This window comes from Lissotriton vulgaris, chromosome 10 (genome assembly GCF_964263255.1).
Source record: "Lissotriton vulgaris chromosome 10, aLisVul1.2, whole genome shotgun sequence".
Classification (NCBI taxonomy): Eukaryota; Metazoa; Chordata; class Amphibia; order Caudata; family Salamandridae; genus Lissotriton; species Lissotriton vulgaris.
Window position 1 is genome coordinate 3,948,606 of NC_141698.1, and position 27,244 is coordinate 3,975,849.

At 48.5% G+C, this 27,244-nt stretch overlaps 1 protein-coding gene across 2 annotated transcripts in view; it reads right to left on the reverse strand.

Annotated features, from left to right (window-relative positions):
- Nucleotides 1–18,215: 18,215 nt before the first annotated feature.
- Nucleotides 18,216–27,244, reverse strand: part of GPR173 (G protein-coupled receptor 173) — a 41,778-nt gene continuing 32,749 nt past the window's right edge. For both annotated transcript variants that reach the window (XM_086940151.1, XM_086940150.1), the window contains one exon: nucleotides 18,216–19,625. In XM_086940151.1, the coding sequence (XP_086796277.1) occupies nucleotides 18,432–19,550 (1,119 nt within the window). In that variant the 5' untranslated portion in view covers nucleotides 19,551–19,625 and the 3' untranslated portion in view covers nucleotides 18,216–18,431. The remainder of the gene's footprint in view (nucleotides 19,626–27,244) is intronic.

The window sequence follows — 27,244 nt, forward strand, 5'->3', positions numbered from 1 at the left end:
ATTTATACTGCCATACTATTTCAAGGGTACCACATTACCACATCCACGGTCAGCGGTATTACCTCCTCATTTATACTGCCATACTATTTCAAGGGTACCACATTACCACATCCACGGGCAGCGGTATTACCTCCTCATTTATACTGCCATACTATTTCAAGGGTACCACATTACCACATCCACGGTCAGCGGTATTACCTCCTCATTTATACTGCCATACTATTTCAAGGGTACCACATTACCACATCCACGGTCAGCGGTATTACCTCCTCATTTATACCACCATGCTAAATTAAGGGAAATAAGTTATCATGTCCACGGTCAGCAGTATTACCACTTTATTTAGAGAGCGTGCCACATCAAGGGTAATGCGCTACCACATCCACGGTCAGCGGTATTACCGCTTCATTTAGAGTGTCATGCTGTATCCAGAGTAATACATTACCACATCCGCAGACAGTGGTATTACCTCCTCATTTACAGTGCTAAGCTATATCAGGGGTAATATGTTACCACATCCACAGTCAGCGGTGTTACCTCCTCATTTATACTGCCATACTATTTCAAGGGTACCACATTACCACATCCACGGGCAGTGGTAATACCTCCTCATTTATACCACCATGCTAAATTAAGGGAAATATGTTATCTCGTCCATGGACAGTAGTATTACCACTTTTTTTAGAGAGCGTGCCACATCAAGGGTAATGCGCTACCACATCCACGGTCAGAGGTATTACCGCTTCATTTAGAGTGGCATGCTATATCAAAGATAATACGTTAACACATCCACAGTTAGCTGTATTACCTCATCATTTAGAGTGCCATGCTATATCAAGGGTAATCGGTTACAACATCCACGGTCAGCGGTATTACCGCTTCATTTAGAGTGTCATGCTGTATCCATAGTAATACATTACCACATCTAAGGTCAGCAGTATTACCTCCTCAGTTAGAGTGCCATGCTATATCAGGGGTAATATGTTACTGCATCAACGGTCAGCCCTATTAACACTTGATTTAGAGGACCATACTATATCAAGACTAATACGTTACTACATCAGCAGTCAGGGGTATTACAGCTTCATTTATGGTGCCATGCTATATCGGGGTAGTACATTACCACATCCGCGGTCAGCAGTATTACGTATCATTTAGACTGCTGTGCTGTATTGGGGTAATATGTTACCACGTCTGCGGTCACTAGTATTCCCTCGTTATTTAGAGTGCCATGCTATGTTTGGAGTAATACATTACCCCATCCACGGTCAGCTGTATTACTGCATCATATGGAATACTATGCTGTATCAGGGGTAAAACAGTACATCGATAGCTAGCAGCATTACCTCATCATATAGAGTTCCATGCTATATCAGGTAATACGTTACCACATCTGTAGTTAGCATTATTACCTCATCATTTAGAATGGCATGCTATATCAAGGGTAATACGTTACCACATCCACTTCAGCGGGATTACCACTTCATTTAGAGTGTTGTGCTATATGTAATATGTTACCACATCAGCAGTATTACCTTCTTGTTTACAGTACCATGCCATTTCAGGAGTAATATGTTACCACATATATGATCAGCAGTATTACCTTATTAATTATAGTGCTATGCTATATCGGATAATACGTAACTACATCCCCAGAGTGCAAAAGTATACCGGGGTAATATGGTCCCACACCCACAATCAGTGGTGTTGCCTCATCATTCAGAAGGCAGTGGTATATCCGGGGAAATACGTTACCAGATTCTCAATCAGATATATTACCTCATCATTTAGACAACCATGCTATATCAGGGGTAATATGTTACCACATCAATGGTCAGCGGTATTATCGCCTCATTTGTAAGGCAATGCTATATCAGTGGTAATTTATTACCAGATTCGCAGTCAGCAGTATTACCTCATCATTTAGAGTGCCATTCTACATGTGTATGTGCGGGTCTGGAGGGAAGGCCCGAAATCCACCAGAATACGACCTCCCTTGGCCAGTGAGCAAAAGCCTGATGCAGCGGGCTGCCCTTGCAATCGAGAATGCGCTCCGAGGGTCCAGGGGTGGTCTATTGCCAGCCAGCGTGGCTACACTGGGCTGCGATTGCAGGGAGCCGGTGGCGCAACTACCGTGACCACTGGGCAGATTGTGGGTCTTCCTGCGGACAGCCGAGGGCACTCCGAATTACACTCCCTATTGCTGAGCTGCATGGTAGGTCCTGCGGTGCAGGGGGTGTGACGAGAGCCTCGTTGTCGCTGCCTGGACACGCAGAGGCCTAAGAGGGGGCTGACGACTGAGGCACGGTCAGTTAGTAGGGCACCTGTCCCCATGCACTCATGCGGTGGCAGCAAAGAAGCTACTCCATGGGGAGCTTAACCCCTTCAGTGCTGCGTGAATTCCGCTGCGGTGCTGAAGGTTCTAAAGAACCTATAGACGTCATGAGCACAGGCCAACCGACGCTCATGATGGAACCGTTCCGTCATGAGCACCGAAGGGGTTAAGAGTGTAACTGCCACCCTTGCCTCTCTCTATGTCATGAAATAATCAATTGTGGGAATGGACACTGGTATCTACAATAACCATTGGTTATTCTTTGACAACCCTCATAGACGCTGATTGATTCGGATGTAAACTGTGCGGTATATCTTTTCGTCCGCCCCTTGTCAAGCGTCAAGGCATAGTCATTGGGTTGTCAAATATCGTGCTATATGCCTGCCTCACCAGAGGCAACCTCAAGTTAGTGTAGAAGTGTCCAGAGATTGGGGGACAGGTCTCAAGAGGTAGTGGGTAGAAAAAACGTTTAAAAAACGGTGACTCCCCAGAAATAAGATTTATTCAGGAAAAAAGGTGAGTACCGTTGGTTAAAAAACTTTGGTTATATTAAGTAATCGAGTTACCGGATTACCATATTACTCTTAAAGACAGGTCGACATGTTTCAGCTCACCTAGGGCCAGAAGGTCTATGGAGCTTTCGTCAGGACAAAAACAAAAACAGGACAAAGAAAATAGGTTGAAAAGTACTCACACAATTTGTGTAGTTTTCATGGGTTTGTACGAAGATCTCATATTGAGATTCCTGTGATATGGGAACAGAAGATAATACAAATGAACGTTTACAGGAATAATGGCATATAGCACGCCTGCGCAGCTTAAGGCTTCAAGCTAGGAGAGAAGAACGATAGTTCTTCAAGTAAAGTGCTCCTAATTGCGGGCACTGAAGGGGGACGGGGGTCTAGAAGAGTAGAACGAAAGGAGGTTCAGTTCACTGGAATTAAAGACACTTGTAAAGGTAGTTGGGTAATACGCAGCCACAAGTTTTTAAGTAAGGTCACAGGTTTCAACATGTCTAAGGTAGCGCATTACGCGGAAGGTAGTGCTAGAGTAGCAATATCTCACATACCTTCGTGAAAAGTTAATTTCTCCACATCAGCTTGCAATAGAGTCGCTAATAACGAGGTCTTTGCTACAATGATGGAATAAACAAAGAGTATTAAAAGTTAGGGCCTCACGGATGTAAACTAGTACCAAAGGTCTAGAGAAGTTAGTTAACGGAGCTAGCCGCCATTCTTACCCGCATGTTGGAGAGCATTTGCTCCTAGTGCTGACTCTGCCCCTGGAAAGTAAGGAGGATCAACTCTGGTCACTATTTATAGCGGAAAAATAGAAAAGGGGTTACTAGGTAGAATTGACCTACTTAAAGATGGTGGGTCTGTGGAGGTAGGTAGTGCACTCATTAGTATACGGTTGAATGTAAACATATACGTAACCTGTGTTTAGAGAACGGAGGAACAGTTTCTCTTGGAGAGATTCGTAATGGTCGATGTTGCATACGGATTCTCTAGGATCAAGTTTCTCAGGGGATACTCTTTTCAGTGATCAGAAAGGAGTTATAGGGAACAGATTAGGAGAACTGGTGCCAAGGAATATTGTCATTCAACCCCGATATATGGGTTTTGAGGCGATTGACCCATCCCTGTTCCCTTTCGAAAAGGATCTGTTCAGCATTTTGGTTTTTGTCATGGAGCATCTCAAGGATTGTCCAACTCAGGTCATCGCATGTGTGTCCAACCTCCACAAAATGTGTACAGAGTTTCGTGGTATTTTTCTTCAGTCTCACATTGCTTCTGTGCTCACCTATGCGTATTTTAACTTTTCTCTCTCTATGTCCCCTGCATTGGTTACAAATAGACTTCTATACGGTGCAACAATATTCCTGTCTACCTTTCCTGCAGTGAACGTATTTATGCCTCCCGAGCATAAACAGGCGCGTGGTGGCAGTGCTTGAGGACGGCCTGCCTGGTGCAGACAAGAGTGGCTTTTTTCCTGACTGCCTCTTCCCTCACCCTCGGGGAGGGTGGTTGGCACGAAACTCTGTGGGCAGTCAAATATGTTGCAGTCGAAGTCAAGAAAACCTACCCTGGAAGCATTGAAGTCTGTAAGCTGCACACTGGGATGGAGACGAACCTCCGCAACACTGCAGTTTCATTATCACCTGGAATGGACTCTTTTGCAACAGAGTTGGACATGATCCTTAAAGCCATCACAGGAACCAAGCTGGATCTTAGAGGAAGGGTAGAAGAGTTGGCAGTGGAGCTAGGGCTTCTACATGAGGACCATGAGCTAGGGCTTCTACATAAGGACCAACTGAAGCTTTCCAACAACATAAAAGCACACAGATTCAGCCATCTCCGAGCTTAAACCCCAGATGCAAATCCTCTAAAAACAAGTTGATAACCTGACCAGCAAGGTCAAACTCCTGGAGGGAAAGGTGAATGATCTTGAAAGCAGGTCCAAGCACAATGACAATATCTTCATTGGCTTCCCAGAAGGGGCTGACGAGACAACCCCACTGTATACACAAAAAACAGGGAGGCCAGAGGAGATTTAAGGACCAGCGAGTACAAACTACCCCATTATAATCACAAAGCACACAAAAGCCCTCGGGTCTGTCAAGAAAGAGAAAAAAAGAGAAAAAGGCAAGAAAGGCTGACTATGAATAAGGCGTCCTGTTAAAGGATGGTTTCCCTCACCCACCAGTGGAACATGCTTCATCTTTGAGAATCCTCCTTGCACCATGAAACCTAGTCATGGTGCAGGCTACAACCCCCTTGTTACGATGGAGGAGCTTATGAGTGTTTTTGTTTTCAGAGGAGTTCTCACTAAGACCCAGTGTTGAGCTAACTGTTACAAAATATATATATATATATGTACCCCATCACTAACGAAATGTTGTGAGGGGTGCAGTGCAAATGGTGAAGTGATTTAAAACTAACTTCAAGGTTTAAAACATCCTTTAGGTATCGCCTGGGAAAAGCGCGAAGCGCGTTCTCGCTGCGAGTACTATAGTCGTCGGCTTAGCTGACAACGAGTGGAGACAAGAGATGGCCACGCGCGCAGCATAGTCAATGGAAGAGACAAGAGATAGGCACGCGTGCAGCATTGTCAATGGGATTTGGTCGCGCGCGTGAGTCAGTCTCCAAATTAGACTCGGAGCTCGAGCCGGGACAGCCGATGTGCACGCTCATGGCGACGGCGTCTCGTGTGCTCCCACCGCGCTTTCAGTTATGCGGCTGGCGATCCAGGGAGCTCCATGTTCCACGCCCGCCGCCATGAAGATCCCGGGGGGATCCATGAAAATGCAGCCCCCAGAGCAGCGCCAGAGGTAAGCGGGCTTCGGGGGCTTCAGTTTGAAAAACGATGCCTCGAGCCCCAGTGCCTCCCAGTGCTGCCCAGAGCGAACCCTACGCACACACGCCCCGGAGCAACGCCTTCGACATGCGTGCTCTGGGAGCTTTATTTTTATTGTAGCTGTGCCTATCTAAGATACTTCTTCTTGCATTTTCAGATATTTTAAAGTTAATGTGGGATTGAATCAATATATCCTGAAGAAGGTGTTGGCTTCTAAAAATTGTGCCCACCGAAATGCGTCGATGCCCATGTTGAGTTGGGGTACCTTAAGTACTGGAGACGACAATTCTGGTTAAACAACTGGCTGGATACTCCCACGGGCAGTCCCGGATGAGACTAGGACGGCCCTGGAGGCCCCTCTCACTTCCGAGGAACTTGGGGAGGCCCTTGGCCAGCTGAACACCGGGAAGGTGCCCGGCCCGAGCGGTTATCCTGCCGAATTCTATAAGAAGTTCCACGTTCAGCTGGGACCCCATTTCCGCAACGCTCTGGAGGTGGCGAGGTCTCGGGGCGAGCTGCCACCTGACTGGCGCCACGCCGAGATTGTGGTCTTTTTGAAGCCGGGCAGGGCGCCGGATCGGCACGACTCTTACAGGCCGATCTCCCTCCTCAACATTGAGGCCAAGGTTCTGGCGAAAGCCCTTGCGAACCGCTTGCTACCCCACATTGCCGACCTGGTCCACCCTGATCAGGCCGGGTTCATGCCGCACAGGGCTACCCGGCATAATATCCGGCGGGCACAGGCAGCGATCGACGCCATGGGAGCCAGGGATGAACAGGCTGCACTCCTTCTCGCGGACATGGACCGGGCCTTCGACTCGGTGAGTTGGACATATTTGTTCACCTTGCTGGCCCGCCTCAATCTAGGGCCGGTCTTCCTGTCCTACATTCGCCTCCTGTACACCAATGTCACAGCCTCGGTCCGTGTCGCCGGTGCGGTCTCTGGGCGCTTCCGGATCGGCCGTGGTACCCGACAGGGTTGTCCACTCTCCCCCTACTTGTTTGCCCTGGCCATGGAGCCCCTGGCGGCGCGGGTCCGAATGGATGCCCATCTACGTGGCTTTGTCTGGAACGACCACCTAACCGATAGGATTGCACTCTATGCAGACGACGTCCTCCTGTTCCTTACTGATTTGCGGCGCTCGGGTCCCCGAGTCTTGGAGATCATGCGTGGGTTTGGCGAGGTCTCGGGGCTTCATCTTAACTTGTCTAAATCAACCCTGTGGGTTCTGCGTGGCGGAATGGTTGCCGATCCTTGGGCCGCCGACTTACGCGTGGCGACAGACGGCCTGAAATATCTGGGCGTCTTCCTCTCGACCTCGCGGGCCGTGGCCTGGACACGCAGTGTCTTGCCGGTATGGGACCGAGTCCAGACCGATGTCAAAACATGGTCCAGGATGCCCCTTACAATCTTTGGGAGGTCGGCCATCTTTAAGATGGTGGCGCTGCCGAGGCTGCTGTACCAACTCCAGAACTTCCCACACCCTATTGGCATGGAGTGGTTCCGTCAGGTGAACTCTGTGCTGAGCCGCTTCCTGTGGGATGGCGGAGCAGCCAGGGTGGCCCTGAGAACGTGCTTTCTGTCCACATACTGTGGGGGCTTGGCCACGTCCGACCTCCTCTCCTACTATCAGGCGTCGCACCTCCTTGTCCTCAATGACTGGTGGTATGGAGATAGGAGTGATCCGGCCTATGCCCTAGAGAGACACCTAATGGGGGATCAGACGCTTCACACCATTCTTTATTCAGCTCGTATACGCCGTGGGTTGCCGTCGGTAACTAAAGTGGTCTTTGCCGTGTGGCGGCAGTCTCTGCGCCGGATGGGTTGGTGGGGCAAACTGACAGCCGAAACGCCGTTGTGGCACAATGGCATGCTCCCGGAATTGGCGGCTTTGGCCGGGTTTGAGGGCTGGGAGGCTATTGGAATTACACAACTGGGCCAGGTCATATCGGGCACCACCCTCAAGTCCTTTGAGGACCTCCGTGTGGAGTTCCAGATGTCTCACTCCCAGTTCTTCCGCTACCTCCAACTGAGGCATGCCCTAGCCCCGAGTATCGCCGGCCTCGACTCCCTGCCCGAGTTCAGCCCCATTGAGGCGAAAGTGTTTATGGGTGACTTGGGAGACAAGAAGGTTTCTAAGATCTATCAGTCCCTTGTTACACACTGCTCCTCCACTCTCAGCTCCCTTCGGGAGGCATGGGAGGTGGATGTGGGCGCCCTGGACGAGGATGATTGGAGGGAGGCACTGGAGTCCCCACGTGGCACCGCTGTTGCGGTTCGGCTCCGCCTGATACAATTCAAATACCTGCATCGTGCCTATTACACACGTGAACGCCTGTGGAAGGCTGGTTTGATTGCGTCCTCGGAGTGCCTGCGTTGTGGGGAGGTGCCTGGCTCCCTGCTGCATACAGTGTGGTCGTGTGGTCGCCTGGCTGGATTCTGGAGGGGAGTGTGGAGTTGCCTGGCTGAGGTCCTGGGATGGGATCTTCCTCGTACCCACCGATTAGGCCTGCTGCACGTTATGGAAGGGGTTGGGGGTAACGTTTATAAGCGCCACCTGTTGCTCCTGGGCCTGGTCGTGGCCAAGCGTGACCTGGCTCGGGCTTGGAAATCTGTAAGGGCTCCCCCCCTCTCTGCATGGAAGGCTGGGCTGGATTACTTCATGGGCCTTGAGAAACCAGTCTTTGAGGCGCGGGGTTGCCCGCGCAAACATTTCAAAATCTGGAAGCGGTGGGCCGACTACCGCGGCCTGTCCTTGGAACCCCCAGCGGAACAGGAGGAGGACATTTGATCGCAGTGACATTCCTGGCCCGAATGGCAAAGCCCTGGTTGCGTCATACCTGATTCTTCTATGTATACCGTCTTTATGTTGCCTCTGTACATGTGTGGTGGGGGGGGGTGTTGGGTAGGGGTGGGGGAGTAGTTGGGGTTGGGGTGGGCAGTTAGGATGTCTTTAAAGCTGAGCTTCATCATTTGATTCATGGATTAACGAGTATATCACTGTTGCATTGATACTGTTGTGGGGATCTTGGTATGTGAAGATACCACATTCTTGCTATTCTTCTGCTCAATAAAATTGGTTTTGAAAAAAAAAACAACTGGCTGGATATCAGAGTGTGATCACAGAAGTGCTAGTGTACTCACCTCATGCTAATAGGATTCATTTATTCCTTTGCCTTTGTTTACCACGTTTATATTGTTATGAAATTTTACTGTGTATAATTTGTGATTGTGTTTTTAGACTGTATCTGATGACAAGAAATGATAGGCTTTTTAACAAATTCAATTGAATAAACTGTCTTATTTTAATCAATTTTTCCTTTTTGCTCCTGTATGAATGTGCTGTTGTGAGTATATGGTATAATGTTGTTCCCAAAAGGGATTTCTTCTTTGACATTTGTCTTCAGGCACCCTACCCTTTTGGGCGTGGGGGTCCCTCTCTTTTGTTAGAGACACATACAACATTCTAACAAGAAACACACCTCTCCAATGGGGGTGTTACTCATCTTTAAAAACGACGGAGGGACAGTGTTAGGGAACCAAGTACTCAGGATGTGTTAATGGAACACTTATCTGGATCCACCTGACAGTTTCTGTTTGACTTATTACAGTGAAAATTGATCCTGAAGGTTGATATGTCCAAATAGAGGGATCCTGATTGGCACAGAGATACTGTTGGGATGTGTAACACCTAACACTGGACAATTGGCATTCCTTGCCTCCCTCTCAACCCAGCTGCCACGCTGGGCCCTTGAAAATAGGAGTTGATCTAATTTTGTTCTTGACCCTACATTAGATTGGTCTAGCCTCCCCTCCCAAACTCCCCTACAGTCCATGCTGCAAATTATCTGTTGCAATAGGTTACACACTGGTCCCTTGTTGATAGTTGGCGAACTCTACACCTTGACAGTAGAGATTATTCCTTCTACTCCCCCTCCACCGCACATGCTCTTCATGTCAGGCTGGATAGAATTCTCTGTCCCCCTTCCACAAAACTACAGATAAAGAATGCCGAATATTTGAGCAAGACACTGTCTAATCATAACCCCTATTGATCCGCCTTTCTTAGTGGGCCTTCACACCCCCGGTACCCATGTGGAAAGTACAGCCCACAACACTGGTAGACCAAGCTTTCAGAGCAACTATTCCCGATGTCCAGGTCTACTATATATCAGAAAACTCCAACACTGCCACAACACGACTCACTGAGTGGGATGCATTAAAAGCAGTCACAAGGGGCACTGCATACATGCCATATAATGTGCCAGAAGCATGTTAAAGTGAGAGTTGGACCAACTCGAGACCACATTACCAGACCTAGAAAGGGCCGCTAGGGGCCTAATGTGGATCGTGCCCCCCTGTCTGAGGCACGAGAACCACATCCTCACCTCCTTTACTCCCTGCGGTGCCTAGACTACAGAGCGCATCAAGCCAAAATTTGGGACCTTTAACACGACATTTCTGGGATACAATTCTCAAGAGAGTCACTAGTAGGTCAGACCTGAATAGAGTAGAATCCTTTCTCCTAGGTCTCCAAGGCTATCGACAGGCAGGATGGGCCATAACTCTATTTATTGATTAGGCAACGGTTCTGGCTTGATGGACAATTACGATGAGATGGAAAGCAGTGTCACTCCCGAAGGCCCGTCAGTGGCAGGCTACGATGCTGCACTCGACTACGGCAGAATCAGTGGCATTACATATGGAGGAGCTGGGGATCTACGAAAGCGCCCCTATAGCTGCATCATGGGACGACCTCCTGCACGCACTCCAAAGTGATCCACATGATGACACACACACCGCCATACACCCACTCGTCGCTGGACAACCACGGGCAAGACCAGGATATGCAAGATATAATGGTTCGCGATCCATTTCATCACCTTAATTCGGAGTTAGATGCACATCCACAGTTAACCAGCGGATACAACACATTCACACTCAACATACGGGACCATGCTCAAAGTTAGTAGTATTTTGTTTCTCTTTTCTTATGTTATGGCTCACATTGTGGCTATATTATGTGCTTTATCTAACTGCATATGTTATGAGGATTCAGATGTAACTGTAGCTGTAATTGCAGAGCGGCATTTCACAGCCACGCTGCCATAGATGTTGTATATTGTGAAAAATTTAAGGAACAAACAAAAAAAATGTTACCAGATTCACAGTCAACAGTATTACCTCATCATTTAGAGTGCCATGCTAGATCAGGGTAAATGGTTACCACATCCGTGGTCAGCGGTATTACCTCATCGTTTAGACTGCTGTGCTATATCAAGGGAAACGCGTCACCACAACTGCGGTCAGTCGAATTACTGCTTCATGTAGAGTGCCATGCTAGATCGAGGGTAATGTCACAAACGCTTTTGAAAGGAGGAGCTTCCACATCGAGGAGCCAAATACTCAAGAGATTGTCTCGATTTGGGAGGCTGTTCCGATCTTTCCACAGATCAATGCTTCACATATTTCCTGACACCTCTCTGTGTGCTTTCAGTCTCCCCTCAAATTGTTCAGACGTTCGGACTTGGTACTGCCTTTTGGCGCTCGAGCAGAATTTCTTCTGGTGAATTGGGAAAAAACAACACTCTAGTAAGGTGGTGGGTTGGGGGACACGTTTAGGTCTGCAATAGTGGTTGGTGAACAGAGATCTACCAACCACAGAACGAGAGACACGTTGGGAACTAATTCCTTGTTCCCCCTCAGTAGAGATTTGTCTTTGGAAATATAAGATTGTTTTGGGAATTCACAAGCAACCCTGAAAAGAACTGTGATAGATTTTGATTCTGGAATATCAAGAACTTTGTGTTTTTTTAACGTAAGGAAATGTAATTCTGGATGTTGCTTTCTTAAAGGAAACAACCACCATTTCCTTGTATTAAATGTAAAAACAATTCTTTGTGAAAGTAGAACTAAGAATTGTTAACTAACCTTTTTCCTTCCAGGTCTGCAGTACCCACCCTAAGTTCTCTTCTCCCCATTTGGCCACATTTAAACTCTGGTGAAATATGAAACTCAAGTGGGTGCTGCCAGAAGGGGAGCATCCTGAGAGCCTCGCTTCCGAAGAACAGGGCCCGACAGCATAGCAAGCCCAGCGGTATTTGTACCTCCTGAGAGACTTTTCAAAATCTCATCCATGGAGGACTTGTGTAGAATGCGTGCAAACATGCAGAAAAATCTGACGGCAGCTAGCACAGAAACGTCAGCTCTTGTAACTCGAGTGGCTCAAATCCAGGGTTGTTTAAGTACGGCTACAGCTGCCCTGGCAACTCCTGTATCAGTAACTGCGGCATCAACTCCCCAGACGGCCTACGTTACTGTTCTCGCTGCAGCACCTTTAGCTCCACCAGAGAGGTTTTCAAGGGACCCGATTCAAACCCAGACGTTCCTCACCCAGGTACCACTCCATTTTATTGTTCGTCCAACAGCCTTTCCAGATGCACAGTCATGTATGGCCTTCACAATCTCGTACCTGAGTGGCGATGCAGCTGCTTGGGCTGTGTCCATGGTGAATTCTGACACCCCTCTTCTATGTCAACTGGAGAGAATTTAAAAGGCAAATTGAGAAAATGTTTCATCGAAATATTGCCACAGGATCGGCAGATAGCAAGTTGTTAGAGTTAAACAAGGAGATAAGGAACTGACTGCCTATATTTAGCAGTTTAACCACCTGATTGCTGAATCTAACTGGCCGGAATCTAAAAGATCCACAATGTTCCATCGTGGAGATAAAGACGAGCTAAAAGACATCATAGCTCAGGTTGCTCCATAACCCCAGAGTTGTTGCGATTTGGTTGACCTTGCCCTACGCTTAGACCATGGGCTATCCATTCGGAAAGGTGAAATTGGGCTGCCTGAAACTTGAGTCTTTCTTCGTTCCAGGGACAGAGTTGCTGATTCTTCCAATAAGAAACAGAACCTATGGAAATAGGGGATGTCTGGGGTCCTCCTACTGTGGTAGAAAAAGATTTATGATGTAAGAATGACCATGCCTGTACTGTGGAAAGAAAGGTCACTTTGTTTGGGAGGGTTCAGCCAAACCAAAGGCTCGAGCAATCTCGAAGCAGAGTGTTAACATCAATGTGTCTAAAGAGATGGAAAACTGACCAGCTAAAAGGATAAGAAGGAGGACTCTTCGAGCTTGACTGAAACATCTTCCGATCAATCAGCAGCCTGCACTCTACAGAGCTCAGTACGACAGCTCCTCTTGAACTGCACTATAAAGTTCAAACAAGAAGAAGTCACTGTAGATGTCCTGCTAGACTCTGGGGCCACTAGTAATTTCATAGATACTTCCTATTGCTCAGTATTAGGAAACCCGACCATAAAAAAAAAGAGACTGGAAGCTGCCAGGGCCATAGACGGGTCTCTGTTGACTTCCGGTCCAATCACCCACCAGACTCCACTCGTTCACATGAGCTGTGGCCACAAATGTCCAAATCATGTGGAAAAACTAAGTTTTGAATGAATTGATGGACCACAATTTGGAATAATTTTAGGAATACCTTGGCTAACAGAGGACCTTTTGAGAACATAGCTTCTGAGGGACTGGGCGTGACAGGTGCTACGTTTGGCACATCCGTGTTTGGCGGTATTACCTCTTCATTTAGAGTGCCATGCTATATCAGGGGTAATACTTTGCAACATCCGCGGTCAGCGATATTACCTCTTTATTAAAGAATGCTGTGCTATATTGGTGGTAATATGTTACCATATCCGCAGTGAGCGGTATTGCCACTTTATTTAGAGTGCCATGCTATATCAATGGTAATATGTTACCACACCTGCAGTCAGCGGTATTACCTTCTCATTTAGAGTGCTATGTTATATTAGGTGTAATAAGTTACCACATCCGCGGTCAGTAGTAGTACACCCTCATTAAATATGCCAAGCGATATGAGGGGTGATGCGTTATCACATCCTTGATCAGCAGTGTAAGGAAACAAGACTTTTTGCCCCCATTTTGACTACTAGCTATTGGCGTAATGGCTCTGAAATGCCCGGAACCCTGCTGAACAGGTCTCAGTGCATGTGCTCTGACCCTTAGAATGGTGTATGTTTTCCCCAATGGCCATAGCCTAACTTACCTATAAGTCCCTAGTATGCGGTACTAGGGGTACCCTGGGCCTGTAAGTTAGAATGTCCACAGGGACTGCAGATCTTATTGCGCCACTCTGAATGGGACAAGGTAAAGCATGGCTCCCAGTCTGCCACTGCCGACTGGGAGGGCTGTTTAAAACAGCGAACTCAATTTTGCCATTTAAGTTCATGGCAAAGTTCAAACCTCCCTTTTTAATGTATGTTTGTCACCTCTGGGGCAGGCCTAGCGAGCCCTAAGGCAGGGTGCTGTATATTAAAAAGTGGAACATGTACTTTTACATGTTCCAGCAGAAAAACCCTAACTTGTTGTTTCTACTGTGGAAAGGCTAGTGGGGATATATGCCAGTAGAGGTACAGGTTGGCACCTCGGCTCCTAATTCTAAACAGGACTACCAAGGTTGGCGCTCTTTGAAGAATCAGTGCATTAACTCTGATTTAATGATTACATCGAATTTAAAGTCACTGATGGGCAAAGTGCAACTTTAGGAGTTCCCACTCTGGTTGCCCTAAGTTTCCAGTGCCCGTTTACTGCGGTACGCAGCGCTTGTCCTGCAGACAGGTTTCTTGCCTCCTGGGGAGACGTGCTAACGACTCCCAGGAAAGGACACAAAAGAAGCCTGCATGGGAGAGAAGTGTCACCTCCCTCCTGCAGGAAGCCACATGTGTGCCCAAAAGGCGAGCTTCAAAGGAGAAGCCGTCCGTGGAAGGGGAATTGGCTACTCTATTGTTTAAGCAGACAGGCTGGCACTGGGGACAGGAGAGGAGAAACCAGGTTTTCAAACCACTTTTTGCAGGGGTGTGTAGCCTGGGATAACCAGATGTTGCACTTCTCAGGAAGTGGTCATCAGGAGGGAGGGAACCTGTTAGCCCATTGGATACCAACCGCATCTTACCCGGAGAGCATTTTCTGAAGATTAATTGGGCACCCCTGGCATCCAGAATTCAGATCTCGATGGGCTCCAAAGGAGGAATGTCCTGCTGCACCGAGGGACCAGCAAAGGGAGGCTTCACTGACGATCACTTCACTTGCAACACCTGGTGGCTAGCGAAGAGAGGAACTGTTCATGCTATCTCCTTCTCAAGGAGAAGCCATCTCCAGAGCCCAGTTAAGCCAAGAGACTCTAAGGACCAGCTGACTGGCCTCCTGTACGCAGCACTGAGACACAACAGCTGAAGAAGCCCGATGGGGCAAGTTGGTAGCTTAAAGTCTCATACCGCTACCACCACTGCCGACGTGCAGCGCCGAAGACCAAGACCCAGTGCACAGAGTTGCACCCGAGTTCACTGAGCCCTGGAGTGCTGTCGAAGAGTTGTTGGGACCCTGAGAAGGCGAGTTATTGACTCAGGAAGGATTGGCCTGTGACCGTGACAACAGGTGACTGGTAGTCCGATGGCGACTAGACTTCAGCTAGTCAGGAGAGGACTTCATGGGGGATCGACCCAGCAAAGTTGACCCCCCTCACCCTCTTCGTGGACCGAGGAATCCCTGCATCTTCAGCATCCTTCATCCCTTGCATCAGGACCACTCCATAGGTATCCATAGCAAAGCAAATAAAGCCCCGTGAACTCCCGAAGGACGGCTTCTCCTGTGAAGGTAGCTGTTCTTGAGGACCTGAGTGAATAGCTTCCTGCCAGAGTTGATCACCCAAAGTACTTCCAACCAACTGCAGTGACAATAACGTTTTCCTGCAAAAGGTTTTGAGGTGTCCAAATCGTTGCCAAGGCTTGTCCTTGGTTGAGTAAAATTGCACTGATTTATATTTGCTTGTAAAATCTATATCTCCGGAACCCGCCAGTGGATCTTTATAATTCTAGTGTCTAAATTCTTTTAAAAATATGACCTATGTTTATATTTGGTGTTGGATTTCTTGAGAGTCGTGTTGGTTTCTTCAATTGTTTTGTGCTGTTTGAATGCTTTACATGTGTTTCTTTGTGTAAGCCTCGCTGCTCAGAGCCACAACTACACAAGGTTGGGCTGAAGGTTTAACAGAAAAAACCTACTGGACCTAAAGAGGTTGGTAAGTGTATTACACAATGAGTTCGCACAACCAAACCATATAATATACTGCAGTTCCTTACACACAGTGTTACCACTGCACTACGCATGCAAGGCCAGATCAGTGATAACAAGTTGCCACATGCCCCATGATATTACTCCCTGGTTTATCTTTTCCTGCACGAGTTGGCATCACTTGCAGGTCGCAGGTTTACTGGATTTCACATATATCTGCAGAGTCGATACCAGTGGCTTTTCCTGGTTGCAACAATAAATTTGCATTATCTCATGTGTCCTATTTTGTACTCTCTAAATGAGGGTCTGGGAGCAGAGGCGTAGCTTTGGGGCCAGGGGGTGTTTGGCGTGTGACACCCCCAAATAAATTAATTCTTGGCAGTGGGGTCTGCTGTGCCGGTTTTTCTCATTATGCACCAAGAAGAAAAGACAAAAAATACAGTGGCTTTTGATGTAAAACAGGAGAGAGAGGGCGAGAGAAAGGAAGGCGGATATATACACCTGGTAACCTGGAATCAATACCGGCGCCCCTGCTTGTCCAAACGTTGTGATCCTAAGCAAATCTTTTATTTCACAGAGCCTTCTTTTTCTTTTATTATCACACATGAGAGCACTTTCAAATACTTGAGTTCAGGATGTGCGCTAGACAAGCACTTCTTGTGTTCAAATTAATAGCCTATAAACGAGCTTTGGCGCGTTTAGGGTTTACAGGACCACTGACTCTCCTCTGAGATCACTAATGCTGTTGTTGTTGGGAGTGACCCATTCATGTTTCTAAGTTCATGTTGAAAACTTTCTAATATCGGTCTATGCAGTGTTATCATCTGTTTTACTGGGGTGAAACTCTTCTGCATATTAAAAAAACATGTTTTTTAATTTGAAGAGACTCTCATATGTTTACATAATGTTTGTAGCACAATATACATGCCAAACCAGCGTCAGACACGGGCAGAAAATGGGCCCGGGCACCAAAATGAAAGTCCCCCATGTTAATGAATCAGATAGCTAAAAAGAGGACCATGTTTCCAAATTGGGGCAGTTTTGAACCTGTAAAAAAACACTGTACGAGTTGTTTGCAAGGTACGTAAGACTGCATGGATTTGAGCTTGTTTCAGGCAATGTTTTTTTAACATCAGGGAAATTAACAGTAAAAACCTGTCCAACATGCTTTAGAACAGGCCCACAAATAGCCAAAAACGTGTCCACCCACTGACCTGCCCTACCAGCCCGTCGGCCAGTGCCTGATGGCCCTTTTGGCCAGTCGGACCCTGTGCCAAACACTTTCATGGCTTGGTTCGTGCATGGATTCTTAAGAGCCAAGCCAGACCCTTAGCTCGGCTCAGCTCCTCTTTCTCCTTTGCTGCAGTGCTCACCTCTATTTGCAACTGGGCCTCAGGACGTGGGCCGTCAGTCACTTCATAAAATGATTTGTAAAAGGCGAGGACTGGAGCATTGAGCTTGGCTTCCATGCACCGATTGGACAACTCTCCCACTCAGGCTTCTCTTAACAGGAGAGTGTGTGCAGGGAAAATACATTTAAAATCAGTGATGCCAGGGCAGCGACTGCAGGGCTTTGTGTGGTGCCTGACTGTGGGCATGAGTTCCCAGGGAGAATGATCAGGCGCAGACAGGATGGACAGTTGCATAGCTTTAGGGGTATTTGTGGTCTGACACTATCCAAATGCATTTGGGTTTGCTATGTCTGTGTCGGTTTTTCTTGTCGTTCTTATTTTGCAGAGAGTTTTTAACTTGTTCATTTTTTGAAGCAAAAACTTGAATGTAAATAGTGACTGGTATCTGGTATAATAAAAAATAGTAAATATGCACGCATAGAAGTACTCCTTGAAAGGATGCAAATGTACTACTTTTTGGAATTCACAAACATTGGCAGCATGGCGTTACTATTCTCAGAAAGCTGCACCGTCTCGGGTTTCCCTGCACATTACTGGAAATCAAACACTCACACGGTGTTAGGATGAATTCTTGCAAGTAGCCTAACCAATGGTAACCAATTGGGGCAGCATTCCAACCCCCGTTTCTCACCCACTGTGCCACTCTAGACAGAGGACCCTCTAATGCAGATCAGCACTGACCCTGCTCCTCATGGGAACATCCGTCCTGATTTGTGGTCACCTCACCCCTCCACCCTGCAGCCAACGGCTTCTAAAGTGGGGGCATCTGAGATACGCGCCCCCTGATCTCATTGGCTGAGGCGCGTCCCTGCCTTGTGTGCTCAGCTTCACCACTGGTCATCTTTTCTGCCTCCTCATCTCACTGACCCAATTACTATCGCCACTCAGCTTTACCTTCCCTGTCTTCTTTGTCTCGTGAGATATCCCTGTATCCCTAAGCTGTGAATCCCGCTTCGCACACACCACCCAAAATCAGGAAAATAAACAGGTGACACCAGATTCTTCAGAATCCAAATCTTTTTTTCATTTTTTTTTTCAAAACAAACACTTTCTTTCACAGTTATAGGAGAAGGGACGGACCCTTCCACGACCCATAGCCAGGAAGGACCCAGCATGGTTTGGCATCAACAATGTTGCAAAAACAAGAAGCACCTTTTCTGCAACAGAGGCGGGGTGCCGAGGTTCCCCAGCCAGCAGTGCCGGCGCCTGTGAGCTTTACATGACACAGTACGGTTCCCTGGGCAGCTGGGGCCTAGTCCTCCAGCATGGCAGGTGTGCGCTAAGGCAGCTTTTTAGGTCCTTGTTCAGCAGGAAACACACAATAGGGTTGACCCCAGCTTGCGCGAAGCTCATCCAGACAGCCGTAGACAGGTAGCGGTGAGGTAAGCTACAGGCCTTTACAAAGACCCGCCAGTAGCACGCCACAATGTAGGGCGACCAGAGCACCAAGAAGAAGAGCGTCAGGATATAGAACATCCTACCCAGCCTCTTTTCACTCTTGAATTCGTCCATGCCCAGCAGCCGCCTATTAGTGGTGTGCGCGTTCTGCCTGATGCCCAGCAGTGTCGGAGGCATGGGGCCCCGACCAAAGCCAGCGATCCAGTTGGCGGCAGCCTGACCAGTGGCGCCTGGCCCATGGAACGTCCAGTTCTGGCTGATGGCTGGCACCATCTGTACTGGCTTCATCTTGCGATGCCGATACTCAAAAAGGATGAGCTTGACGTAGACAATATGGGTGGCCACAATGAGCACAGCCAGCATCAGCATGAAGCCCAACGTGTCATTGGCCTTGAAGTAGCGGTGCTCAAAGATGCACTGGTCCTCCTCACGGATGAACTTGTAGGTGCCAACGTCAAACACTGGTGGGAAGGCCATTGCCACGGACAGCGTCCAGACCATGCAGATGATGGCGACACATGTCCAGAAGGTCATGCGCTTGGAGTAGAAGCGGTGGTGTGCGATTGCCATGTAGCGTGTGACGCTAATACAGAAAAGCATGAAGGCCGCGTGGAAGCAAAAGAGCACAGCCATGAAGGCCACAATTTTGCAGCTCAGGATGCTGTATGTCCAGGCTGAGCCATTCTTGATGGACACCAGCACGAAGGGGAAGCAGACAGCTGAGCGGATGACATCAGCCAGGCAGAGGTCCAGCAGGAAGTAGTAGGGGGCCTTGTGCAGGGCACGATCCTTCAGCACCAGCAGGGCCAGCAGCAGATTGCCCGCTAGACTGATGCAGATGATGAGGCCCAGAAGCAGCAGCTTGATGTAGGTGGAGATGGCAGCAGAATGAGAGACGGTGCCGCTCAGCAGCTCATGGTCTGTGGCGTTGGCCATCGCGAGATGGCACAGCGTCCCGCCTCAGCTGTGCGACCTGGTCCTTGGCAGGCCTGGGCGCCAGTCAGCCATCCTCTGTAAGAAAAGAAAAGAAGATATGTAAGCAATGGGGGCAAGAGAGTGCTACAGAAACATTGGAGGTAGTGGGCAAGAAGGAGAAAAAGCTTAATCAGATGGGCCAGGATCCTAATCAATAACACATCATAATGGGAAAGAGAGTATGGACAGTCTGGTGTGAGACAGTGTGCTGAGAGGGAGGAAATAAAACTAGAGCTATTGTTCCTTGAGAGAGACAGCATACTGAAAGTACAAGGGATAGCTTAACAAGCTCGAACATCCTGGGAGAAGCAGTGTCATATGGAAGCGGCGCAGAAGACGTCGCACACCATAGAAGGATCTAAGTTTTAACTCCAGTAGAATCTGGTACCAGTGGAGACATTCACCGACACGAGAGCACCAACGACATGGAACAACATTAAACATTATTTTTGGCTTTAATTACACTTGTGTTTATTTTGAAAGATTAGATTGTTGGAGAGTCACAGCTTGGTGGTGGTGAAAGTGATGGATATGAGTAGACAGATAAGAGAGTCATGTGAAGAAGCTCACAGTACCAGCCATGGAGGAAATGACATATGAAGGAACTCCTGGGACCAGCCATTGAGGAAGTGACATATGAATGAGCTCAAAGGACCATCCACGGAGAAAGTGACGTATGAAGGAGCTCCCGAGACTAGCCATGGAGGAAGTGACATGTGAATGAACTCCCGGGACCAGCCATGGAGAAAGTGACATATGAAGGAGCTCCTGGGGCCAGCCATGGAGAAAGTGACATATGAAGGAGCTCCTGGAACCAGCCATGGACAAAGTGACATATGAAGGAGCTCCCGGGACCAGCCATGGAGGAAGTGACATATGTATGAAGGAGGTCCCAGGACCAGCTATGTAGGAAGTGACATATGAAGAAGCTCCTGGCACCAGCCATGGAACAGGTGACATATGAAAGAGCTCCCAGGACCAGCCATGGAGTAAGTGACATATGAAGGAGCTCCCGGGACCAGCCATGGAGTAAGTGACATATGAAGGAGCTCCCAGGACCATCCATGGAGGAAGGGACATATGAAGGCGCTCACAGGACCAGCCATGGAGGAAGTGACATATGAAGGAGCTTTTGGGACCAGCCATGGAGGAAGTGACATATGAAGGAGCTCCCGGGACCAGCCATGGAGGAAGTGACATATGAAGGAGCTCACAGGACCAGCCATGGAGGAAGTGACATATGAAGGCGCTCACAGGACCAGCCATGGAGGAAGTGACATATGAAGGAGCTTTTGGGACCAGCCATGGAGGAAGTGACATATGAAGGAGCTCCCGGGACCAGCCATGGAGGAAGTGACATATGAAGGCGCTCACAGGACCAGCCATGGAGGAAGTGAAATATATAGGCATTCACAGGACAAGCCTTGGAGGAAGTGAAATATGAAGGCGCTCACAGGATAAGCCATGGAGGAAATAACATAGGAAGGAGCTCCCAGGACCAGCCATGGAGGAAGTGACATATAAAGGAGCTTCTGGGACCAGCTATTGAGGAAGTGACATATGAAGGAGCTTTCAGGACCAGTCATGGAGTAAGTGACATATGAAGGAGTTCCCGGGACCAGCCATGGAGGAAATGACATATGAAGGAGCTCCCGGGACCAGCCATGGAGGAAGTGAAATATGAAGGCGCTCACAGGATAAGCCTTGGAGAAAGTGACATATAAAGGAGCTCCCGGGACCAGCCATGGAGGAAGTGACATATGAAGGCGCTCACAGGAGAAGCCATGGAGGAAGTGACATATATAGGCGTTCACAGGACAAGCCTTGGAGGAAATAACATAGGAAGGAGCTCCCAGGACCAGCCATGGAGGAAGTGACATATAAAGGAGCTTCCGGGACCAGCCATGGAGGAAGTGACATATAAAGGAGCTTCTGGGACCAGCTATTGAGGAAGTGACATATGAAGGAGCTTCCAGGACCAGCCATGGAGGAAGTGACATATGAAGGCGCTCAAAGGACCAGCCAATGGAGGAAGTGACATATTAAGGCTGTCACAGGACCAGCATTGGAGGAAGTGACATACAAAGTAGCTCAAAGTAGCAACCTTGGAGGAAGTGACATAAGAAGAAGATTACAGGAGCGGCCCTGGAGGAAGTGACATACGAAGGAAATCATGCGAACAGCCGAGGAAGACATGTTTTACAGAGGCGGCCATAGGTGCAGCCCCCTGAGTGAAGTGACAAACCGAAGAGAACATCGGACCAGTTGAGTTGTGTCATACTGAGGAGAACATGGGAGCAGCCAAAGTGGATGTGGCATACTGAGGAGGTCATGGGAGCAGCCAAAGGGGATGTGTCATACTGAGGAGAACATGGGAGCAGCCAAAGGGGATGTGGCATACTGAGGAGAACATGGGAGCAGCCAAAGGGGATGTGGCATACTGAGGAGATCATGGGAGCAGCCAAAGGGGATGTGGCATACTGAGGAGATGGGGATGTGGCATACTGAGGAGATCATGGGAGCAGCCAAAGGGGATGTGGCATACTGAGGAGATCATGGAAGCAGCCAAAGGGGATGTGGCATACTGAGGAGAACATGGGAGCAGCCAAAGGGGATATGTCATACTGAGGAGATCATGGGAGCAGCCAAAGGGGATGTGGCATACTGAGGAGATCATGGGAGCAGCCAAAGGGGATGTGGCATACTGAGGAGAACATGGGAGCAGCCAAAGGGGATGTGGCATACCGAGGAGATCATGGGAGCAGCCAAAGGGGATGTGGCATACTGAGGAGAACATGGGAGCAGCCAAAGGGGATGTGGCATACCGAGGAGAACATGGGAGCAGCCAAAGGGGATGTGGCATACTGAGGACATCATGGGAGCAGCCAAAGGGGATGTGGCATACTGAGGAGAACATGGGAGCAGCCAAAGGGGATGTGGCATACTGAGGAGAACATGGGAGCAGCCAAAGGGGATGTGGCACACTGAGGAGATCATGGGAGCAGCCAAAGGGGATGTGGCATACTGAGGACATCATGGGAGCAGCCAAAGGGGATGTGGCATACTGAGGAGAACATGGGAGCAGCCAAAGTGGATGAGGCATACTGAGGAGATCATGGGAGCAGCCAAAGTGGATGAGGCATACTGAGGAGATCATGTTACCCATCATGGAGGAGTGTCATACCAAGGAGACCATGGGAGCAGCCGTGGGAGACATATTATACCTCAGAGATCATTGGAGCAGCCGAGGAGTAAGTGTTCATACTGAGGAGATCATGTTACCCACCATGGAGCAAGAGCTCATACCAAGGAGACATGGGAGCAGCTGAAGAGGAAGTCTCATATTGAGGAGATCATGGGCAAGGGAGCGAGGCGGACACATAGATGTCAGTCTGAGAGAAAGGATACATGAGGGTCATTCTGGGATAACTGGGGAGGGTCAGAGATACACAGAGGTCTTTCTGAGAGATAAGGAAGAGGGCGAGAGATGCACAGACAAAATTTAGAAGGTAAACCCAGTCAAGAGCGAGCAAATATCCGCGGTTTGCGCTTTATGATTTTAGGCTATATTTTAGTTTATTCTTTAACAATTCATAACTTTGGTTCTACTGATTGGAATTTTGTCTTGTTTTATTTCTTGAATTTTGATCTATTTTTCTAACTTGGTGTGTGATCCTTGTTGTGTGGTGTTTTCACTGTTTTACTTCCTGAATTGTTGCACAAATACTGTACACATTGCCTCTAAGTTAACCCCTTTGCTGCGGAGCGTATTCACCTGCTGTGCAGGGGGGATGGGAGCTGCGTGCAGCGCCGCCGTGCTTGTGAAGAGCTCGGCTCGTCACGGTGCACGGTGGCGCTGTGCTCATGACGAGCGGAGCTCATCACGGCCACACCCGTCTTGGAACGTTCAGCACAGCGGGGAAATTATCCCCGCATGCCAACGTTCCAACGGCCGTGGCGAGCTGAGCTCGTCATGAGCACGGAAAGTGTTAAGCCTTACTGCTCTGTGCCAATCTATCAGAGGGCTGAGTACAGGTAAAAAAATGTGTGTGCTTTACCCTGAGTAGGATTGCATTGCTGCTTGACCAGGGCTCATATCCCAGTCAACCAGTAACCACATTTCTAACATTTTGTCACTCCGCCCTACGAAAATCCACTCTGCTCTACACTATTCTACTCTACAATACACTCCACAACGCTCTGCTCTCTTCTGTGACACAGTTCCCCACTCAATTCCACGAGACTGTTCTCCACTCTGCCCCCTTCTCTTTGCAACACGCTACTTCCTCCAATTCCTCCCTTCACGGCACTCCACAACACTCTATAACACTCCACTTCACTGCACGCCACTCCACGGCTCTCTATGCCACTCCATAACACTCCACTCTACTGCACGCCCCTCCACTTTACAACACTCCACTCCATGGCACTCTCCTTTCCCCAATAACTTTTAGCCATAATGAACAGCAGTCCCCCTGGCGTACAGCATGGCAAAAACATCAGCAAAGCCAAAAGCTCTTGCATAGGAGACCGATTGGCTTGCTCCTCTTTGCATATGTGCTGCATTCTATAGCACAAATAAAGAGTACGATTCCCTAAAGCATAGTGCAGACACCCTTGCACTATGATGCAACAGTGACAAAAGGTTCGCCAGTGCGGAGAATGAGCAGAGCTGTGCCACTCCCCAGTAGATAGGGCACAGTTCTGCTCTCTCCTGCTGCTGCAACGCCGCGTAGCTCAACTTTAGTTCTGCTTTGCTTTGTGTGAACTCTTTGTTAATCTGGCCCGTCTGCTGTCGAGCCCGCCTTATAACGTCTTCATGGGCCATTCTCCCCACTCTAGGGTCCCTCCCGCACCCATATAAGGAACCTCTCGTGAATTGGCCAACATAAGTGGACTGGTGTTACATTGCGGTCTTCCAAATCTCTCGGGTCCCATCCGAACTCATAGATAGAAGTGATGCAGGGTCAGGACCTGCTTTCTATCGGTCTGCTCAGTAACTCTTTCTTCAGAAAACACTAGAGACGCTATCACATTGCCTCAAGATCCCATCAAACACGCAGAGCATGGGCTCAAAGTCTTTGTGGGCCGGTAGCATCCTACCTTCCTTTGCCATATCATCCAGCATCAGCAACCCTATCATGAGGAATGTATCTACCCAAAGAGCACTGTGTGTTAGGCTCTCCCCAGCAATAACTTGTAAATGTAAATGTATTTGAGCTTATATAGCGCACAGCTACGCACAAAGGGTTTCCCGGCGCTTGCTTAGGGAACCCGTCCTGGTATTCCCCTGTGAGATAACCCCGGCAGGGTATCCACAAGGTGAAAGCCAGGCATCCCGCCGCGAGGGGCCGTTGTGGAGATTAAGCAAGCTATTGCCCAGAGTCGCAGAGTGTGAACCCGTGAGTCGAGAAGGCACCGGAGCGAGAATTATCGAGTCCGTGGAATTTTTGAGCCCAAGACCCGCCGAGGCGGGGAATTGAACCCTGGTCCAGGGCCGATCTCAGCTTCCGGGTCTGCCGCCTCTAACCCTTGAGCCACACTTCTCCACTTGCAACTTCTCATAGTTTTTGTAACCAAGTACTCTGGGTTGGGACACAGCTTTGTTCCAGTGGTGAGTGCTAACCTCTGCCCAGGTTAGCTCAAAAGAGCAGTCTACCAGACCCAGACCAATGCCAAGACCTCTGAGCAGAAAAGTCTCAGTTTAGAGCATTTCCAGAAGACATATATGGCTGACATCACTTTAATCTTATACCTTTATATGGGTTCTCACAGTGTGGAGCAGCTGATATCTTCCCTTAGTCCCTCCCATTGACTCATAGTGGCATCCCTACCCAAGGTTTAGTCGCATCTCATCGTATAATTTAATTTCTGTCTCTTACACACTTATTTAGTATTTTGTATGAGGCAGTATCAGTTCCAACGGAGCCCGCCATGTATCTCTCAAAGGCAGTCCATGGTCACCGCTTGTGGCACTATAGATTTCCCAACCCAACAACTAATCTGCTTTCATCAAAACGTCTCCCCTCTGCCAAGCCATATCCCCCTCTACAATTGTCCAATCATAGTATTTCTGTTCTTTCAACATATCTGAGATATTCGAACAGCCGCCCACTCACCATCGCTCGTACGCACTATCCTTCGGGAATGCGTCAATACGGATGGAGTAGATGGCAAGGGGCGCTGGATCGCAGTCCTGTCTAAGACCGTCCACTTTGCTTTACTAACATGAATACAGTACAGATTGCGGGGCCCACGCCGCATCAGCAGCCATATTACGCACCATTGGGCTTACGCGTGAGAACCCAGTCCATATACGCCCATTGCTATGAATATTCCCACTTCGTCCTCTCTCTTAAAACCTTCAAATGTGCGACATTATATCACGTCAGTACATCCGAGAATTCCAGCCATATGCATTCTTTTTATATTTGACAATTCTGCCACTTTAGGCTTTACTAATGGTTTAGGAATAATTTAGACAGTTCTAAAATACCTCTGAAAGTGTTTAACTTTGTATTTGCTTTGTTAAGTTTATATTTCAAACAGGAAAATACTGGCTTTTGAGGATTTTCCTATTCTTGTTTGTGGTGAACCGTTTTTATTGAAATGTTAGGTACAAAAAACAGACGGTTTGCGTACCAATACAAGCTGAATGCATTCCGTACACAGCGTATTGACAAACACTTGTATACCTGATGGATTCAACTGTTGGAATTCAGCGAATGAGAAGCACAGTAGGAGAAGCCTATCACAACTAACACAACCGTGAGGGGGGAAAGAAAGAAAGAAAGAAAGAAAGAAAAGAAAGCAAAGGAGAGAGAAAGTGAAGAGGAAGGACCTTTGGAGAAGGTGGTTCCCTAACATCATCTGGAGGAAGGGTCAGCAATCCCTCTGGGTCTTGCAAGCGGTGATGGCAGTTCAGCAGAGAGCCGATATGGAGTAGTGTAAATAGGCTAGGTGGGGTAGAGGCAGTAAACATTTCTCATGGGGCGTTATTGACCTCCAGGTATCTGTCATGGCTGTTCAACAAACATGACATCTGCCGACTCGCAGAACTCAGCGGAATTCCACCGAGTTTAATGCAACTCCGCGGAATTCCGCATAGTGCAACTCCGCGAGCTCCGCCCAGCCCTGCTTGCTCTCGCAGTTTCTGCCTGACTCCGATCAAGGGGGCAAACAGTCAAGTCTAGATTTATATACTATGCACGCAAGGCGGGCTGCAAGTAAAGTAGCTGTACTGTGTTGTGTAAGTGGCACAGTTCTGCTCTCTTCCTGCACTTATGCAATTTCGGCTGCCACGAGCCATCCAGACACCATGCAAACGCCAGTGCACTACCTATTTGTGGTTGCATGAAGACACCTGTGCACTACCCATGGGCGGTTGCATGGAAACGCCTGTGCACTACCCATGGGCGGTTGCATGGAGACGCCTGTGCACTACCCATGGGCACTTGCATGGAAACGCCCGTGCACTACCCATGGGTGGTTGCATGGAAACGCCAGTGCACTACCTATTGGTGGTTGCATGAAGACACCCGTGCACTATCCATGGGCGGTTGCATGGAAACGCCTGTGCACTACCCATAGGTGATTGCATGGAGATGCCTGTGCACTACTCATGGGCGGTTGCATGGAAACGCCTGTGCACTACC